Here is a 22,105-nt window from a genome sequence, read left to right as displayed (position 1 = left end):
AAACTGTATCTCAATTGATACTGAACAGATCAAACAGGTCTTACGACACAGCATCATCAAATTATATATACATATTAAAAACAGTATAGAAAAGAACACAAAATTATATTTTCTGTACAAACTGCCACTGTATTTTCAGCATTTAAGATCTTTTTTTATCTTTTGGAAACAATACTATTCAGGTAACGAGAGAATTTAACTCAACAATCACGCAAAAAAACCCAAAATCAAAACCAAAAAAAAACACCCAACCAAACACACCAAAAAAACCTTACAAACTGATAATTTAACCTAATTTAAGTGGTAAATACCATTCCCTATTACTTTCCCATAGAAAAAGACAAAACTATATATTTTTTAAAATAAAACATTCTTAACTAACCACTTCCTCCACAAAAAGATGAAATAATTTTTTACATAACTTTCTAAACTATATAAATTCAAACTATTCATCAATAATTAACTTGGAGATAGGTCTGTGAGAAAATAGTATTATGAGACACTTAATACTCTTAAAAGAATTTATAATATTGACTTTTGTATCCCACATAGCTTTACTAAGATATTAGAAATTAAAATTCAATTCATGACCTCACCGTAGAATGGACTATCTCTACAATCAAAATGACTTTACAAAGTTGTTTAATCCATCTATTTTAGTCATCCATTCTAATCATTCATTTGAGCAGCCAGCAACTTTCAAAAATACTGAAGTAACAGCAAAAAGAACTTTTTTTCTGTGTAACAATAGTAAAAATCATGACTACAGTGAGTAGTTTAAGTAGAGGTGGGAGAAAAAGAATTTTCATTGAGAACTTTTTATCAATATTACTGCAAATAATTCATTGTTGTTTTATATAAATGCTATATTTTCATACAGTATTTTTTCAATTTTTATAAATTTCCATTTTTTTATCCTTAGTAACCCTAAAACTTAAAAGAAAACTGATTAGAATAAAGATGACATCAGAATTAGTATTCTTACCTTTATTTGATTTTGATGGTTTATTCTTGATAGGTTTAAGGGAACTTCTTGATTTATCCTCTCTATCTTTAATAAGTTTCTGAACATCATCCAGAGACAGTTTTTGCAGGACAACTACAGGCTTAGCTCCTTTATTTAGATCTTCAACTAATCCCATTTTTTCTACTTTGTCTTTCTGCTCTCCTTTCATTTCCATTTTCTTTGTCTCCTGAGTAATATTGCCATCTTTATCCCTCTTGATTTTTGGAATGACAAAATTTTTCAATGCACCAGACCTGCCCCCCAACAAGTAACTTGGAAATTCTGCCTTATTGTCAGGGTGTGTTTTATTACTGTCTACTTTACTCTTGTTAACCTCTGTCCTTTTGTCATCTTTACTATTTGGTGATTTAAAACCAGGCTTATCAGGTCTTGATTTGCTAGTATCTCCTTGTTTAACACGAGGACTGTCAGGTCTTGATTTTTGCTCCCCAGAAGACGGTCTTTCCCTTGAAAGGTCCCCTGATTCATGTCTGTGTTTTCTTTCTAGTTTATCAGCTTTTGAACCATCAGATTTAATGCCATGTTCATTTCTACTAGAGGATCTTAATGTTTCTGGTCTTCGAACCCTAGATTGATCCCCCCGATGTCGCTCTGATTCACTCCTGTCAGCTGACTTTTGTTTATTATCATGGTCACGTCTTAGTGACTCAGAAACAGATCGCCCATCAGGTCTCTGCTTTAAGGCTTCAGCTCGTTCTGATTTTAACCGAGGTGAATCAGATTTAATATCCTGTTTATGTTTAGACACTTCAGGTTTTTTCTCTGTTGATGGCTTTCCAGAATCCCTCCTATTTTCATGCCTATGTTTTGGTGTTTCAGGCCGACCTTCATTTTTTTGCTTTGGAGTTTCAGGTCGACCCTCACCTTTCTGCTTTGGAGTTTCAGGCCGTCCATCGCCCTTTTGTTTTGGGGTTTCAGGACGCCCATCACTCTTTTGTTTTGGAGTTTCAGGTCGGCTTTCACCCTTTTGCTTTGGGGTTTCGGGTCTTGACTTTGTTGTTTCTGATCTGCCATTATTTTGTTTGTTGTCATTTGGTTTTGTGTCAGACAGTCTATTTTCATTCTGTTTAGGCTCAGCTGTGGTGCTCTCATTTTGTTTGGATTCGACAGTTCTGCTCTCATTCTGTTTAGGTTCTTCTGTTTGTGTCTCAATTTTAGTTTCTAACTTAGTTTCACTAGGTTTTGTCTCTACCAACCTGTTTTCATTTGGTTTAGATTCTGCCAATCTACTTTCATTTTGTTTCACTTCACTCTTTGAAAGCTCAGGATCAGACTTTTTTTTAGGAGTCTCAGGATGGTTTTCTGGTGTAGATTTAAGATTTCCAATAATATCTTCCTGAAGAACAGAAATAGGTGCATCATTACAATGTTTGATTTCTTCAGGCTTTTTAATGGAGTCTGAATCCTGAGTTATAGAAGCCTGAGAGTCCACTCTTCCTGCCTGATGAAGATCAATGCTAACCATTAATGCTGGCCTTGACCCATTTCCCGTAGAACCCGTCTCCTGAGAAGCTGGTCTATTACCTCCTGTAGCACCCCCAGCCTCCTGTGGGTAAGAATCTTGCTTTCTTTTTTTCAAAGGCTTATCTGAAATTCAAAGATAAATATTCAGTATCAGTAATAGACATATATTCTTATCTTATTAAAAACCATATGGACTTTGTCTAATTTTTAAAGTCACAATGTTTTTTTTTTAATGTGGTGAATGCAAATGTCAATATGCATATATAAGATAGTAGGCACAAATGGTATAATACTTTTAAACCCAGGTTTGAGAAAATATTCATGCTTGCTGCATCTCAATAAATATTAGTGACTATAGTATAAGGATCATTTAAACTGCTAACCTAAAAAAAAGTACAAAGAGCCCCATATCTGCCAACCCACTCAACAGGAAACTAAGCTTTTGCCATGTGAAAAAAAAGTACGGAAAAGAATAAAACTTGAGAGAAAAAAGAAATCATGCCACTAGAAAAAAGGTAAGTGAGGAAGTAAGAAAAAAGAAAAAAAAAGAATTTAACAGCTTATCATTAAACTTTGATCTAGAATTCAAATTCTTCAAGGTGTCAATAGCACAAAGGGAATATAAAAGCTAACATACAGTTAGAAGTATATTTAGATAAGAAAACAAGTATAAAAATGAGAAGCATGTAATAAGATCTTTTTAGATAAATCCTGTCTTAAGCAACTTCACCTGAAGAAAAATGCTTTAGCTCTTCAACAAAGCTCTGGAGGTCTACATATTGGCTCAGTAAGAAATAATTTACAGTATTCTGCAATATAAAGACAAAAATACACACAAGCACAAATCCACCCAAAATAAAAATATCATGGTATTTTTAACAGCTATGTATTTCTGTGCATGATTCCACTTGACTCAAGAGGCTTCTAGGTCATTTTCTATAAACTGAATCTATAGTTAGACCTTGCGAATTCTAACATTATATATAACTACAACATTACAATACCTTGACGTTTTGCTTGCTTTAGTATTTACTTGATGAATTGCCTGACTGTTAAAAAAAGTCATTTTTAATCATTTTTTTCCAGGAGAATCTTTAGATTCTTGTATAGTATTCATTAATGTGATATCATTTCAGGAAAACATGATTACAAGGCAAAAAGTTAAACTGACCACTAAAAACCAACTCCTTATTATTAGGAAACCAGGTTCTGAAAAAGTTTTTAACAATAGTAATGCTTTTATATACCAAACTTCCATCATTTTGTTTTCAATGTGAGAAGTAGCAGTTCATTTCAGCTTAAAATCGAATTGATTATTACTAAAATTTACTTCAGATATCTGCTAGTAATTTTTTGTGGAACTAAGCTACTCTGCTTTTTCAGTTATGCAGAAGTCAATTCTATTGTCACATATACTCCATTTGCAAAACAACTACACGATGATAATAATATGTTATCATTAGACTCTTTTCTCTAGTTAAAAGTAATCTGGTAAGAAGTTATATGAAGTTTTCTGCACCAGTACCTGAGAAAAGCACTCAGAATACTAGATTAGTGTTTATAAAATTCTGTTTTTGAATGTTCTGCCATACAAAATAATCTTTATATCTTGAATAATTACCTCATAAATAGGATGCTTTATTATTACCTTATCCTTTAAACTTTTCTGATGAGCATCTAGAAAAAAATTTTAAACATCTAGAAATTTAAATAGTATAATCTAATCTAAGATTTTTATATTTTTCAATGAAAAATGCTTTAAGAAAGTCATTAAAATGCTAACCTAAGCACACTTAAGAACTATAATGACACAGATTTCAGGCATCTGAAGATTTCTCTTAAGAGATCTATGGCCCATCCTTTTATTAATATGAATCTGTCTTTCAGAAAAACATTAAAATATCTTGAAAGCTATTTTAAATTTTAAAGGATTACAAAGTACTTAATAATTAATAGATCATCAACTCCTTCCAATTTATCTTTCACTATTAAAATGAAAATTTAGCAAAGAATTTAATTTCAAAGAAATTATCATGTCTAAGATATCAAAGTATAGATGCTATGATTATTTATAATAAAAACATATGGAAAGCTTTTGTACATGAGTGATGTATTAAGGTCAGGAAAGATCTTACAATTTTTTCCACTATGCATAAAATATTGCTAAATACAAAGTTTTAATTTTTCAACTAATGAAAAGTACTTCACCTCTTCTGTAAAACCTGGAAACATTCCATTACTGCTGCAAGAATTCTTGAACATGTTAAGAGCATGCAGGTTCTGATTCACTTGATAGGATTCAGTTCCACCATGAACTTATTCCCGTAAAGTGGCTCTAAATCTGCACAGATCATTTTTGTCTATTCACCTTTATTATCAGTCTTCACATCATAACCTTCACCTAATGATGGAAAGCCATCTCTATGAAGAATAACTTTAATATTTGGCACACCATTACCTGTAGGCCCTCTTAAGCACTGGGAACCATAAGATTAGCTATCAGAATGCATATATTCCTGAAGAAAATGCATACAAAAAGATACCATTATTTTAAGACCAACAACACTTGTCATCTTGATGCTGATATTGTGAAAATAAGATCTGGCCCTTAAATAAACTGTGAACTCAATTATGCTTATATCACTTGCTTAAATCTACTAGAAGTGATAACTGAAAACACTTAAAGCAGAAAGCACAACAATTGTATACACAATAGCCAATTATAAAAACTGAAAATATCCCATCCCTAAACTACAATACAGGCTAAATGGCTAATTGTCCTATTCCTGTTCAAAATTCTAGTCTCTTATTCCAAATGACAGTAGGTAAAATTTTACTTCTTAAAAGGGTTACAGTATAAGAATATTTTAACATTATAAAAACCATTAGTGAAGCTAGGCCATTCCTTATACTTGCTAACATGGAAAGTGGACCTTGGGAAAAGATGAAATAGGCAAAGATGAACAAAGAACCCCCCCCCTTTAACAAAAGAAAGCAGGAATTTTCAGCACATGAAGATATTAATGTCTATGGTAGCTCATCCCAGAAGCAAAGATGAATAGTCTTTTAAAATTAATTTATGTAATTATAGATGTTAACAGTTTGAGCAAAGGATTGAGAAAAAAGTCCTTTAGGAATATTACAAAATATTAGGTGGCAGAGAGTTAACCTATCAGTGTATATAAAACTATCCAAAGAATAGAGAACAAGCCAAAGGGACATAAACATCTGGCAGCCAGAAAAGTGTCTTCTATGTGTGGAACAGAGGTATATTAGGTTACACCAAAGCCTAGGTAAAATATTTCTTAAGAGTATTCGATCCCATTTCTTAAATTCCATAATTATCAAACAATCATGCTTGCTGAACTTCCTTATCTTATTTACAAGGTATAGGTTTTTTATTTCTGGTCTATTGAGGGGAATGCTTCATTCATTCATAACAAATGAATATAATGGGAAACAAGCTCAGAACTTAGAGCAGAGCTCTTAGTAAAACCATGTAGACCAGAACAGTAGTCTTGTTAGTTCCTTACCACCACCAAAACAATAGTTATAAAAAAGTTCTCAGTGCCAAACTTTAGACTACAGTAAATATCAATTTTATAATTTAGTCCTAAAATGTAGTGATAACTAGTGATAAATTCATTTCAAAGAAGTATTTCATCTCTCAAGGGCTGACTATAAAACTACCACTTAGAAAATTTTGCAACATACCAAACCTTTAATCTTTCCATATAAGTGCTTGTATATAAAACACTATCTCAACACACAATGCAGAAATTGAATAAAAATGACATGGTTTTAAGTCAAACGTGTTAGGTGGTACCTAAATTTCAAAGATTTTCAGATAAAGCCATGGGAACACGAAAACAAGTTAGAAATGACAGCGCTAATATGAAGTCAGCCAAGTCAGCAAAACCAATTTGGAAAAATCATCTAAATCAAACTGAAAATCGGATAGTTCCAATGAACATTTTTTTCCCTTAAATCCTTATAGCACCAGATACCCTCTTAAGTCAACTTATATAGTTTCAAAACTAAGTCAATTTTGCTTCCTCAACTTTTTAGTTATCTGTTATTGTCACACCACCACAGACTACAGAGAAAATTGATTAGATAATTAAAAGTAAAACACATATAACAAGTTTCAGAAAGAACAGTATGCTGTTTGATTTTGCTTTATTCTCCCAAAGAAAAGTTAGTACCCTAAAATAAGTTTGCTACCATGCAATTAGCCCTATTTACTGTCATTTTCGTTCAGTTTTTAAAACTAAAAACTTTAGTTTCAACAAATGATACAAGAAAAGTTCAAAAAGTAAGAGAAAAAAAGCTCACCATTTTCTGTTTTTGTTCCTACCAACAATTAAATCATTAAAAATAATTACATTCCTTCTTAAGAACATAACTTTCCAAAACACAGATTAAAATGTCATGCAAAAACTGAGTTCTAAAGGCAATTAATATTTCTTACAATTAACATTGTAAGAAATTACAATTTTATATGTTTTTTGCAAAACTTTCATAGGATTCAGGAATTTGGGGTAGGTTAATATTATTAAGAGCAGCTGAATAATATTGCTCTCTTCATTTGATATGCATATATCTTTCAGAAGAGGTTACAAGAGGAGATACATCCTGGAACACCCAGAGTTATTTCCTGAATTCCACACTAGCAAAGAGAAAAAGAACAAGCAACACTTTATATCATCTTTAATGCTGATGATTTGCTAGTTTAAAACCAAAATAAAATCCAGTTCTCTAGCCAATAAAATGGAGACTTCTAGCAATCTCTTTGTTTGCATCTGTCATTTATGCATTTAGCAAACCTGTAATACAACGATTACTAAATATAGTCTTTTTTTCCAGTAACTTTATTAAAAAGAGCCATCATGATAGACAGGAAATACGGCTCTTCAGTATGTTGCTTAGCATAGGAACACAAGTAACTAGAAATGGTTCTGTCACATAATGAGCAAGATCATACTTAAAAATGAGCTCCACCCAACATCAAGAAGTTTTGTTTTATAATCACCGAAAAGAAACTGTAAGGATTGTAAACCAACCTAGAATATTTAACTAAAAAATTAAATCATAAAGTATGCTTTGGTTTGGATAGTCAAATATGCATCTGATGCCGTAAAGACATCAAAGTCATAAATTACTAATTTCAATCACTGATTCATTAGTCTCAAAATTTTCAAGAGATTTTGTACATAATATTCACCAAATAATCAAGAACTTGCAGAAACTTACTTTGATTATAATTTTTTATAAAGCACACAAAAAGCCCATATACTCATAGAACAAGTATCTTTAAACTCCATGCTAATACACTGGACAAAAGGGAACACTTAACTGTAATTAACAACAAAAGATCCTTGATTCTTAAGGTTTGCTATTTAACATTAACTTAAAATTCTTTCCTAATTTTCTTTTTTTACTTGAAAAGAAAAAAAGAGATGGTAGGATTAGAAACCATGTGAAAAATCTGGTTGCATAATAAACATACACACATAGTTTTCTTAAATATACTGATTCGAAATAATTCTATAGCAGTTAACCTTGTCTGGGCAGAAAAAAAGGTGAAGATGCAAAACTATATTAACATAATTTGTGGAAAATGCATGTAACAGAGAAATGTTAATGTTCATTTCTGTAAACAAGCACAGATAAAATCACTTAGTACACAAAAGTGACAGACCTGTGATACAGAATGACCAAATCTCAGTTGTTTTAGATAAAAAAATGAAACTAAGAACTTAACTCCTGAGAGATCAGCATTAGTAATAAAAACATAATTGAGGAGAAACATAAAAAAATTATAAAATTTGAGGAGAAAAGAGTAACTATAAAGAACTTTTTTGACATTATAATTACATATTTGCCCAGAGTACGAAGTGGTAGTAATGAGACTATTTTACCTTTATCTTGAACTTCTTTTGAAAAGCGCTCCCTTTCAATAGCTGATTCTCTCTCTATTCGTTCAATTTCAGCCAATGCATCCAATTCCACTTCATCATATATAGGTCCCTGTTGTGATACCTGTTGCTGATTCTGTACCACAGAAGTCTGGGGCTGTTTTGTAGCAACTGAAGTGTTCTGTTGTAAAACAGGCACTTGATTTGCTGGAAGGAATGCTGTTTGTTCTTGCTGCGACAAACACTGAGCAGCATTTAGTGGGCGGTTTACATCCTGTGGAGTAATGGGTGTTTTTGAAGACTGTCCCGGGTACTGCACATTAAAAGGAATATCATTTTCTGAAACATTGCTATTTTCCATACCAGAAAGCATATCCTCTTGCTGGTCCATGTCTGAAGATCTTACACGAGAAAGTCTTAATGTAAGTTTAGTAGAGTCCTTGGATGGAGAGCTAATGATATCATACATTGCAGCTTTCTCACTCTGATCTTTTTCATCCTTGCCTAATTTCATTTTCTTCTGCTTCTTTTGTTTTCTTTCTGGAGAATCTAACAAGATGTCTGGTGGAACATCTCGAGGTGATGAACAAGGTAGAGACTGAGACTGTAGGATTAAAGGTGGTCTTGATCCTAGAAAAACAATTCAATAGGAATGAACATTTGTGCTAGTTTTATATTTTCATACAATGTGATAGGAGTATCAAACAAGTGACAGTACAGCAATGCTAGAAAAAATATTAAGAAATTATCTAATCCAAGCCACTTATTTACAAAATATGAAAAGAAAGCTTAAAGACTTGTCCCCAGTGGTCTTTTAGCTTGCTGGTAGATGATCCAGGTTTGAATTGAAGCATGAGTATTCCACCTTCCAGATCAGTATTATTTGTGTTTTTTTGCCTAAAATATACAGTGAGAGAGCTCATTGTTTCTAAAGATTCAACACAAATATTTTCGGCATGATGATCTCTATTCTTTCACCTGTTAAGAATAAGTCTGTCAAATTTAAAAAAATTACAAATTAATCCTACAGACTATACTCACATGAATAATTACTGATAAAAGAAAAAGAAAGTGGGAAAAATTACAATGATCTGAGCCTTCACTTCAGAAGCTGGTGGTAAAATATTGATTTAGACCTTTGTGGTCTTCTCTTTCTCCCTCCACTTAACATCATTCACACACTCTTCAGCTTGCTAATTCTCCTTTTATTAGAAAAGTATGCAAGCCCAACAAATTTCAAGGCTCAATAAAATATCTTCAGCCCAGATCCCATTAAATCAACAAATGTTATACAAGGAGGTGTTAAAAATAAGCTAAATAAGTGGGAAAATGTTTCCTAGTTAAGAAAATTCATGTTAACTAACAATGTTAATCAACAAGGAAGTTAATATGGAAAAATAGCATTGATATGCTTTAGAAATAAATGTATAATTATATCTGAATAATATAAACATTTCTTGTCAATAAGACTATTTATAAAAAGTTTAAAAACCCACAGGAAATCATAAAAATCAGTCAAGATGAAAGTGCTTTAAAGGAAGAACTTAAACCTAGCTTTGACTTAAATTAATGTTTCAGTGTTTAAATATATGGATATATAAGTGATTGTTCCATGATACATAAATCAGTACTTTCAATTAGCAATGCCAATACATTTAAAGTGTGATATATAATTTTAGAGACCATATCTATTGGATTAAGTGTGATAAAGATGCTACTGAAACAATTAAATACAGATGTTAATTTGAAGTTAGAGCAATAGACAGTTATTTTTTTTAGATGGAGCTTATATTGGATGTTAAAAAGAAATGGAACTAACATTTTTGGACCATTTATTTTGTCAGCTGTGCAAAATGCTTTGTACATCAATTCATCTAACTGATTTACAACACACTTAATGAGAATTATCATCACTATTTTGCAGAAAGGAAAATGAAACTCATAGAGGTGAAGAAAATTTCCCAATGTTATTATATGGTTAGCAAACCAAAATTTTAACCCGATTTGTCTAATGTCTGAATTATAATACATCATATAGTCTTTGTACTTAATATTTATGTGGCATATTATATATATTTTAGAACAAACTTCAAATTCCAACAATTTATCTAAAAATCAAATTAGATTAGCTGGATGTATTCAGCCTTCAAAACTAGTTGGAAAACAACCTCATGAACACAAGAAGAGGCTTCGGATAAGTGATGTATTGTAAGGTTATTTGTTCTAAAGTTTTTTTCAATCTAAAGTTACCTATCCATCCATCCATCCTCAAGAGTTAGAAGAAAAGTGGACTGGTTATCTAGATCAACAGGCTATCCCATTATTACTCCTCCCTGGCAGTCTGAATGATTTCTCACCTTGATAATACTTGTGAGATATGTATCTACCTTTGACACCTAACCTACAAATATAGTTACTCTGGAAGTTCCCCCTCCTTCAGAAGCTGAGTTACTTTTATCCCTGAAAATTCAGAATTATAGGATTAGAATGGCTCATAATTCTAATTATTCAGTTAGAATGGCTCATAGAAGTTCAACTTTCACCTCTTGAAAAACACCCTCAATCAAAGAGCTGGAAGATAATCAATGAAAAAAAAATCTTTACAATGAGAGGCAGACCAGTCTATAGTTTAGAAGGCTGTACTTAGAAATTCTCAAGGATAGACAAAATTTATTATCAGCTATACTGCAATTAATTACAAGCCAATTCTTTAAAGTACATACAATATTCTCTTCTAATCAACTCTGATGATTCAAATGATCAGATTTTATGTATTTTTAAAAACAGCTTAAACCTGGACTTAAATTCACAACTTTGTCGCTCTGTTATACACAGACCATACAAGGGTCTTTGGGAATTTGATGATAAACAACAGCTTGGGAGATGAGGGGAGGGTCCACAGATGATCACCTATTTAACTTAGAACTTGAAGAATTGAGATTAATGAGCAGAAATGAAAGCAGATGTAAGAGATTTGGTGAAGTAATTAACATTTTGATAAGAAGTGAGAGAAGATTTTAACTGGAGCCAAAGACATTGATATGGGAGTTCTGTTCACAAAAGTAACCAATACTGTTACCAAAACTAAGTAAAATAACCAAAGGAAAAAAGTACAATGGAAGATTAAAAGGCTAATGATAGAAATCCTGAGAAATGAGAGAGCAGAGGGACGACCTAATGAAGGAAGAAAAATGAAAGGAGGAGGAGGAAAACATGGATTCAATAAGAAATAAGTTTTCTGGGAGGGGTGGAGGATAGGGAAAGCTGATCAATAATTTCAAATATTTAAGAAATATTAAAAAGGTTGTGGTTTGAAAAGACCAATGGATTTGTCTGTAAGAATGATACTGTACATATATGAAAACACTTTCAATAAGTACAATATTGTTTTTTCCTACAATAAATGAAAAACAATAGAGAATAATTTTTTGTAACTGCAGTAAGAAGTCTGAGTTCTTTACTCAAGCTGAAATATGCAACATTAAAGAAAATTTTAGGTGCAATACCTTTTGGAGTTCCATCACTTCCAGCAGGGGAACATACTGGCTGTGGAGATCTCAAGGGAAAAGATGCAGCATTCCTCATTGTTGAAGAATCTCCATCCTAAGAATAGAGGATAACATTTACATCTTGAATGACAAAAGAGGCTTTATAGAAATCTTAAAGAGAACCAATAAAAGACATAAATTACTGACAGGTAAAGTGTTGGTATTCAAAAGCATAATTCTTCTGCACTTTCCTGTTTTCTTCGTGGTATATCTTAGAAGAATTGAAATTGTATCCAAAAGAATCAACAGCCTAAGCATGGCAATGAATAAGAAAACTGGTGTTACTAATATGCTCCATTTTTGTTTGCCATTTTCTACAAAAGGAGCTCTGAACACCCTACCAGGCTGTAAACGTAAAGGTCTTTTGAGGGCAGAGTCCAATCTCACCTCTGTTAGACTTAGATACATGTAACTTACGTGGTAACATCACCAAATCAATAACAAGACAAATTTCCAGTATGTGGAATATTTCAATAGCATTAAAGCAACATTAAATTTCAGGGGGAAAAAGTTCTGTACAAGTCTTAGAGGGAAAAAGAGCTAAGTACTAATAAATACAGACTCATTATTTAAGAGAACATGTTTGTATGAGCAAATATTTAAAAATGAATTATATTTCATTAAGGACCTAAACCTCTAAGACCAGAGGTTGGCATACTTTCTCTGTAAAGAGACAAATAATTCTTGTAATACAAATAACCCTATGAAGGGTCGCACACAATTTCTGTCGCCTAAGGTTCCTTGTGGTTCTTTTAAACTCTTTACAAATGGGAAAATCATTCTTTGTGTGTCAGACTACTGGCCACTTTACCAGTCTTGCTCTAGATTAAGCTCTGTGGGAACAGGAATCATATTGTTCATAGCTAGATTCTCAGATCTAGTATAATCCTCGACAGATGATAGATATCCTTTAAATTGTGGAACTGAAATACTAGGTTATGAGACAAATATTAGAACTATTTTATTACCTTAATGATAACTAATATATTACATACGTCACTACTTAGCCTGTGCACCATGTGTAGGTAGTCGTCACTTGAGCCATGTCTAGGATTATCAGCATGATGATTAGCAGAATTGCCAGACAATGAACCAGAAACTTTATCATGTATGTTTCTCAAACCACCTGCAACAATGGGACTTGATACCGATGCTGAAATTAATAAGAATTAAAAAAAAAGCGCTTTATAAAAATAAAATTCTTAGAGGACAATAATAATAATTGTTCATAAGTAATATTTTAACATACAGAAATTACAAACAATAATATAATGATCTGACTATCCAGGGCTTGACCAAATCTTAACACTATGCCACATGTCATTCAGATCTATTGTTGAGAAGAAATAAGACATTAGATATTATAGAAGCTCTCCATATATCTCATATTCCTCTCCTCTATTTCCTTCCTCTTATTGCCTAAAAGTAACCCCTGTGTTGAATTTAGAGTTCATTCTACCTATGAATGTCTTTATACCTTTGCTATAAATGAATATATTCCTAAATAACACACAACACTGTTTTGTATGTTATAACTTTATACAAATGGTATATGCGTAAATCCTTCTATAACTTGCTTTTTATTTTTTAGTTCAATATCATGTTGAAATTTATTAATTTCTATATATGTAGTTTTAAATTCATTTACTTTAAATAAGTAATCACATGTATTCTGCTATATAATATACACAATTTATCCATCTTACGTTAGTAGTTCAGACTGCTTAAATATTTTTGCTGTCATAAACAATGCTGTAAAGTATATTCTTGTAAATGACTTTTTTTTTTACAAATGTGTCTAGGAATGAAACTGCTGGATAGTCCCATTTTTAAACTAAATATTACTAAATATTACTAAATATCTCCCCTACTTATAAGGGAGATATATTTTGAACTATGGAGGGAGGTATCTGTATTTTAAATTAAAATAGATATTGCCAAACTGCTCTCTAAAATGCTTGTACCAATTTACAGCCCTATGAAAACGATACAAAGTTCAAACTTCTCAGGATACTTAAAATGTTCACTAATCTGATAGATATAAAATTTTATTTCAATTTAATTTTGATTTCCATCTCTTTAACTGTGAACCAGGTTGACCATATTTTCATATATATATTTCTATACCCGATTTTCTTTTCTTTTTCAGTAAATTGCCTGCTTAATTCTTCAGTCTATTTTTGTCTATTCTTCAGTCTATTTCAGTCTATTTTTGTCTTATTCTTATCAATCTCCATGAGATCGTGATATATTTAAATTAATATTTTGTAATAAATTTTGAAATGTTTTCCCCTAAATTTACTTACCTTTATTTATTTTCTCTCCTCTTACACAGAAACTTATAATAATCTATTTTTTCCCCATTTCTAGAATCCAGGCCTACTTAGAAATAAGCTGTTTTCAACCCTAAGATTACCAAAATTTACCTCATGTTTTCTTCTAATTTTATGATTTAAAGTACAAACATGTAAATGGTTTATCAATCTAGAACATTTTGCTCCAGATAATCTAAGAATCCTACTAAAATTTCAAAATGCCTAATAACCAATCCAGCATGATTGATTTAAACAAACCACATTACATACTGATTCAAAATACCATCTTTAGAATGATAAAATCGGAAAATGACCATTTTCCAATGACAAGTGTGAAAACTGATGAATGAGAGTCATTACTGGATGCTAAACTCTTTAGGGTAAAGATTAATAGGAGACAGAATATTTATATAATCTCAAATTATCACCCTACAGATTACTCACTAATTACAAAGGAAAAATTATGTACTTGCATAATGAAGACATGAAGTGGTCACCACCTAGACATCACTAATAATAAACCCACTTGCCATTTATATGCTTTCTGATATGTTACAATAAAAAGTATACAACATTACTTATTTAGTACCGTTGCCAAAAATAGATAACTAGACGCTAACAAAGCCTTTAAAAATAACTTCCAGTCTTTAAGGAAAAAAAAAAAAAAACTTCCAGGTAGTAGGAAATACAGGGACTATATGAACAAATTAAACAACACAAAGAGAAAAGTATGAAATCAAGAATATGGGCTACTCTACAACAAAAGTAGCACAGACTCAAAAAAAAAAAAAAACCAAAAATTACTGTCATGGAGAAAGCGTATGGGATTCAGATTAAATACCGTTTTCAGATTAAAAGAGTCAAAAGAGATGAAAAAACCAAATGCAATGTGTGAGAAACTAGATTAGATCATGCATGGAAAAGAAGATAAAGGTTATAAAGACGTATTTGGGGCAACTGATGAAAACTGAAAGTAGGATGGATATAAATGATACTACAGAATTGTTCTTGATTTTTTTAAAATCAAGTAAAATATTATACTTGATGTTCATAAAGGAGAACCGATTTCTTAGCAGATGTATTTAAGGAAAGAGAGGTAGGATGCCTGTTGGTGAAGTGGTTCATTGTGCTATTCTTTCAACTTTTCTGCATGGTTAAAATTTTTACAGTGTAAGACATCTGCCTTATTTCTGGAACCTTCTCAGTCCCATTTATCTATCCATTTGTTCTTATCACATGAAATTTTCTTAGTTATAATAACTTTAATATCTGTGCAGGGCTAACTGTTATTCTTTTCAGTCTCTCAAGTATCTGAGAATTTCCAAGAAATGACTCATTATTGAATAGGCCCTCAAACTATATTCTTTTATGACTTCAACTAAAAAAAAAAAAAAAAAAAAAAAAGCTGGGTTTATCTTGTTATAAAATAATGGCAGTATTTAGAGTAAAAACTTATGGTTTTTCCTATACATATTTATGTGTATGCAGACTTTCCTTATGAAACAAATATGTCCTTTCACTATTTTTCCCCTGATTAATTACATTTAAAATGTTTCCCATAACTTCAGTGTGCCAGAATAGAATACTAATATTTCACAAGTATTAAGAGCTCATATACATACATACTTTATGTTCAGCCCTTACACTAAATCTATAATTTTGGAGCTACTTATTTCAAATGTACGATTTGCCTACAAGTTCTTCCTGGAGTTACTGTATGAAATAGGTTCAATCTAGTATTTCATTATCTAGCTTTGGGAAACTAGAAGTTGTCTGTTTTATTAGGTGACACTAAGTTAAAAGCTTGTAAGATAAAAAGTTTATAAATGAAGGATGTTTGACTCCTTGTATAATTAAAAAATAAGAATACAAATAGTAACTAGTGAATAACTGTGACTGTTAAAAATTTGCTGTTAATTATGGGGGACAGACACAGATATCTGTTATATTATCTTTTGTACTTTTCAAAATTTCTCAAAAAATTATGTATAAATTTATACTAATAAATTATTTAGTAACCACGACATATATCCCAAGGCAGAATGATCTTAAAAAGACATCATATTATTAGCATGACTTCAAATGAGAAGTAGTAATCTAATTTCAAAAAATCTTGCATGTAAGATTATTAATTTTCCTCTACTAGTACTGTATCTACCTTTTAGTAAAATTCTCACACTATATATATTTACTAATTAAAACATAATTCTTCTTTGGTTTAAGTGCTACTGTAAGAAAAAAGCCCAATTAAAAAAGCAGTTCCTAGTATCATTAACAAGATACACTGAGTTGTTTAATAACCTAATCCAGAGTCAAATCACACTGACTCTTTTACCTCCCAAATGATGAATTTCTAAATTATGAATTTAACGTTTTTAATGATATAAGCTCTATCTTAAAAGAAATGTTTGTTGACAAGTAAGTATACAGTATAGTCTTCGTGTTTTAAATTTTGTAAAGAGAAAAACAAAAGAATTTGCTTAAAACTACAGGCATTTCCTGCAAATAAACAACCATCTTTCTTACCTTGCTGCATCTGTGGATGTGTTGTATAACTTGAAGGATGGGAATATGGCATGTATCCTGCAGGGCTTTGTGGGGCATATGGACTAGGCACTGGGCTATTTTGTTGTGGCATAAATCTGTTCCCAGAGCTTGTCTGTGGTGGCACAAACCGGCTAAAATCCAAAATCCAAACAAACAATATCAGGAAATGAAATAAATATGATATTCCTTGAAATTTCACTGTCAAAAAATTCTCCAAACTCTAATTTGTATAAAATCTAGGCAAACAGAAAAATTTTGAAAAATGAATAATATACAAACATCATTCACAATTCAAAATCTAAGAGTCATACTAAGCAGTTTGAAAAAACTGGGGTAATTCGTTTACTTACATAAAAGTATCCATTTGCTTGAGGTACATAAAGCCATCCTCTCTAGATGCTACTCCAGGAATTTTCTTATTTCTCTCAAACATACTGGTTATTTCAACACATTCTTTTATCTTTATGAAATTAAGTTACTAAGATGGTAGCTATTTCAATCAGTAAATAAGAGCATTTCCACATATAACATTTTAAGGCAAATATTTTATGTGAGTTACTATTTAAGGCTAAGCATTTCAACTTTTTAACGACATATAATTTATCATTATCTAAATGTAGTATACAGTGTATATTCCCAAGAATATTCGTCACAGAAAATAATACTTAATAAAATGATACACACATATTACCTGGAGGGGCTATGTGAGATAGTGGTTTGTTGATAATTGGAAGATGCAGGACTACTGTGCATGGAATTCTGAGAAAGTTTATACTGAGACATCATCATTCCTAAACAACACACAAAAATGGTTATTAACATGTTATTTTCCTCTAAGGGTAAATCATTCTTTAAATCGTTTAAATCATTATTCTTTCACAAACATTGAAAAGTTCTTTGTGCTTTTCTTTTTGATCAGTATGTTCATTCTGAAGAACAAAATACAGAAACTATAAATTTCAAGTACAATTTTACCAAAACATTCTTTTAGCATATAACTAATCCTGGACCAGAGATAGATTTAATTTTTAAAAAACTTTTACTTGTTTATTTAAGGTCCTATCGTTAACCTCAGAATAGAAAAGAACTTTTAGAAGTAGCTTTATGTAACCCCTTACCAAATTTACACACTTCTGTCTACAACAGGCCTTTGGGTGTTTTTTCCATTACATGGAATACTTTATTATATAGATCTCCCATCCTTTGGAGCTTAATTTTACAACACTATTTATTTCACTGTGATTCAGATCCAGGATTTAAAAAGTACTTCACTTAGGGACCCAAAGTTTGAGGTACTGAAATTACCATCTGAAAAGTCTTTTAACACAAAACAGTGTTCCTATTCTTTCTTCCACAGTAATTCTTTGCCATAAAAATGGGGATTAAATGAATATTTGATAAATGAATGAAAATGTGAGGATAGCCTTTAGATTCTCACATTTCTTTTGAAGTTAGACATTGTTCCTTCAACTGTGACATAAGTGGTATTTTGTTACATAGGAGATGCAGAAAAATTCAGTTACTTAGACATTCTAAAATCAAAGAAAAAAACCTGTGATTAACTTTGACTTTTCTTATGTATAGCCAATCTTTTGGGGAGCTTCAAGCATCGTGTTATCTTCACAAATTTCATTTCCTTCTGCTGATATGAAAAGTGTCTTTCACCAGAAACATTCAAAAAGAGGCTACATGTCCATTTGCCAGGAACTACAGAAAAGCTTCTAGTTCTATGACAGTGGCTAAATGCAACGAGGGCTCAAAACCACCTCAAAGTCTACCGCTAACAGCATGCTTTCTTTTATATGTAGTCTAAATTTTAACTGAGGAATTTTCTCTTCCAACTCAAACTCAGTACTAATTAATATATTCTATGGCTTAATAACTTAATTAGCATAACTATTGTTGCCTTTGTTTTGGGAGCAAGAAAGGGAAGAGTTATGGGAGTTAAAAAATATTTTCCCCTGAATTAACAGCCATCACTGTGACAAGCTGGAATTACTAGTTTGGAAGCAATGGCTGTACAAATAAAAGGGACAAATGAAATTCTAACAGTCCTTTCTGATTATCTCAAAGTTCCTAAGAACTATGAACAAAGTGATTTATTTGCATATTATTAAATTTTCTCCATATGTGTGACTCAGTTACATTTAGCAACAAAGAATCACTTTTTAAATTTTAAAGCCAAATATCAACAGGAAAATGCTTATAAAAAAGTCACAACATGCAATGAATCAATTGATTTTTAAATGGTAGTTTATGTTTTTACCGAGTAGGAGATGGAGAAATCAATGCTTCAGACTAAAAAATAAGCATATGTAGGATAAAACACAAAGTATGTGACCGAAAAAAAAGTTTTTTATTAGCATGATTACCTAAATTCAATATGTAAAAAAATGTTACAAAAATGTGGTATAAATACCTTGGAAGACTTCCTTTATTCAATCTTTTACTTACTCAAATTATCCTATACTTAATGCTGTTATCCTATTACAGGTATACCTCAGAGATATTGCAAATTTGGTTCCAGACCACCACAACAAAGCAAATATTGCAATAAAAGAAGTTACACAATTTTTTTGTGGTTTCCCAGTGCATATAAAAGTTATGTTTACACTATGCTGTAGTTTACTAAGTGTGCAACAGCACTGTGTCTAAAAAAACCCCCAACAATGTACATACCTTAATTTAAAAATATTTTATTGCTAAAAAATGCTAACCATCATTTGAGCCTTCAGTGAGGTTGTAATCTTTTTGCTAGTGGAGGGTCTTGCCTCAATGTTGGTGGCTGATGATTGATCAAGATGGTGGCTGCTGAAGGTTGAGGTGGCTGTAGCAATTTCTTAAAATAAGACAACAGTGATTTGCTGCACTGATTGACTCTTCCTTTCATGAATGATATCTCTGAAGCAAGCAATACTGTTTGATAGCATTCTACTCATAATACAACTTCTTTCAACACTGGAATCAATTCTCTCAAACCCCGCTGCTGCTTTATCAACTAAGTTTTATACAATATTCTAAATCCTTTGATGCAGTTTTAACAATCTTCACACCATCTTCACCAGGAGTAGACTCTATCTCAAGAAACCATCTTTGCTCATTAGTAAGAAGCAACTCCTCATACGTTAAAGTGAGCTGGCAGCAATTAAGTTACATCTTCAGGCTCCACTTTGAATTCTAGTTCTCTTACTATTTCCACCATATCTGCAGTTACATCCTCCACTGAAGTCTTGAACCCTTCCCAAGTCATCCATGAGAAATGGAATCAACTTCTTACAAACTCTGTTTAATGTTAATCTCTATTTATGGCAGCTCCAGCCTTATGAAATGTACTTCTTAGATAATAAGACTTGAAAGTTGAAATGACTCCTTGATCCATAGGCTTCCAAATGGATACTGTGTTAGCAGGCATGAAACATTAATCTTGTACATCTCCATGAGAGTTCTTGGGGTGACCAGATGCACTGTCAATGAACAGTCATATTTTGAAAGGAATCTTTTTTTTGAAAAAGGTCTCAACAATGGGTTTAATATATTGCATAAAACATGTTGTCAACAGATATGCTGTCATCCATGCTTTGTTGCTCCACTTCAAGAGCACAGACGAGAATAGATTTAGCATAATTCTTAAGGGCCCTAAGATTTTCAGGACAGTCAATGAGCACTGGTTTCAACTTAAATTCACCATCTGCAAGGGCTCTTAGCAAGTGATCCAGCCTGTTCTTTGAATCCGTGAAGCCAGGCATTGACTTCTCCTTTATACCTTTGACGGTTCCAGATGGCATCTTCTTCCAATAGAAGGCCGTTTTGTCTATACTGAAAATCTTTAGTTTAGTGTAGCCATTTTCCCTGATAATTTTAGCTAGATCTTCTGGATAACTGGCTGCAGCTTCTACATTAGCACTTGCAGGTTCACCTCGTACTTTTATGTTATAGAGATGGCTTCTTTCCTTAAACCTCATAAACCAACCTTTGCTAGCTTCAAACTTTTCTTTTACAGCTTCCTCACTTCCCTCAGCCTTCACAGAATGGAAGAGAGTTAGGGCCTTGCTCTGGATTAGGCTTTGGCTTAAAGGAATGTTCTGACTGGTTTGATCTTCTGTCCAGACCATCAAAACTTTCTCCGTAATGGCAATAAGACTGTTTTGCTTTCTTACCATTCATGTGTTTACTAATGTAGCACTTACCATTTCCTTCAAGAATTTCTCCTTTGCTAACTTGGCTGTTGGCAAGAGGCCTAGCTTGTAGCTTTTGTCATGCCTTCCTCACTAAGCTTAATCATTTCTAGCTTTTGATTAAACTGAAAGACATGAGGCTCTTCCTGTAGAGTTATTAACCTAATTTCAATATTGTTGTGTCTCAGGGAATAGGGAGGCTCAAGGAAAGGGAGAGCCAGAGGAACTGCCAGTCTAGTCAGAGTATACAACATTTATCAATTAGTTCACCTTCTCACATGGGCGTGGTTCATCATGCCCCCAAACAATTATAATAGTTAACTTCAAAAATCACTGATCAGAGATCACCACAACAAATATAATAATAAAATTTGTAATATTGCGACAATTACCAAAATGTGACACAGAGACATGAAGTAAGCAAATGCTGTTGGAAAAAAGGCAGATGCATGGTTGCCTTCAATTTGTAAAAAATGCAGTACTTGGGAAGCACAATGAACCAAAGTGCGATGAAACGAGGTATGCCTATATAGCCTTTCTTTTAATCAACGAACTCTCCACGGTTTTTTTTTTATTTCAACATTCTTCCAGAGCATGTGTAATTCTAGTTTTCCTTTCACCATTTCTATCTGTCTCTTGCTACTGCAATCTAGCTTAGTAGTTCTGGTAAAGATACAGTCTTGCCCTGCATACCTGCCTTCGATTTGCTGACAGGTGAATTAGGCAAAGGGATTTCCAATGGATTCACTTTGAGGAATGGACAGTAACTATAAAATTGCTTTAAAAACACAATTCATACAAAAATACACAAAATCAACAAAGTAATACTATTCAAACACAAAACAAAACTAAGAAATGGAATGATGAACTTCATGGAGGTACTGTCAATTAATGTGGCAATATTCTTGAATACAAGCAAACAGTTAAAAAGTTAGACCTTCCTGAGTGGTCTAAACTATTCCCTTCCAACTATTTTAATCTTGAGAGCAAAGCAAGTGCAAGTACTTGAGCTTGTTAGATTCAGTAAGCTTCAGACCAGAAAAATGCTCCTAACTTAAAGGCTCTCCTTGACTACATAAAAATTACATCTGTGTAGGATATGATATTTTTT

The 22,105-nt window shown here is 32.1% G+C and overlaps 1 protein-coding gene across 4 annotated transcripts in view; it reads right to left on the bottom strand.

The window, feature by feature from the left end:
- Positions 1-22,105, bottom strand: part of NIPBL (NIPBL cohesin loading factor) — a 175,364-nt gene that overhangs the window by 78,262 nt on the left and 74,997 nt on the right. For all 4 annotated transcript variants that reach the window (XM_031444091.2, XM_031444078.2, XM_031444089.2 and 1 more), the window contains exons 5-10: positions 17,511-17,610; positions 16,799-16,950; positions 12,953-13,110; positions 11,916-12,012; positions 8,413-9,039; positions 986-2,614 (exon numbers count right to left, since the gene is read on the bottom strand). In XM_031444091.2, coding sequence (XP_031299951.1) covers positions 986-2,614; positions 8,413-9,039; positions 11,916-12,012; positions 12,953-13,110; positions 16,799-16,950; positions 17,511-17,610 — 2,763 coding nt within the window. The remainder of the gene's footprint in view (positions 1-985; positions 2,615-8,412; positions 9,040-11,915; positions 12,013-12,952; positions 13,111-16,798; positions 16,951-17,510; positions 17,611-22,105) is intronic.

This window comes from Camelus dromedarius, chromosome 3 (genome assembly GCF_036321535.1).
Source record: "Camelus dromedarius isolate mCamDro1 chromosome 3, mCamDro1.pat, whole genome shotgun sequence".
Taxonomy (NCBI): Eukaryota; Metazoa; Chordata; class Mammalia; order Artiodactyla; family Camelidae; genus Camelus; species Camelus dromedarius.
The sequence above is the reverse complement of the archived record's forward strand: the minus strand, read 5'-3'. Positions and strand labels throughout refer to the sequence as shown.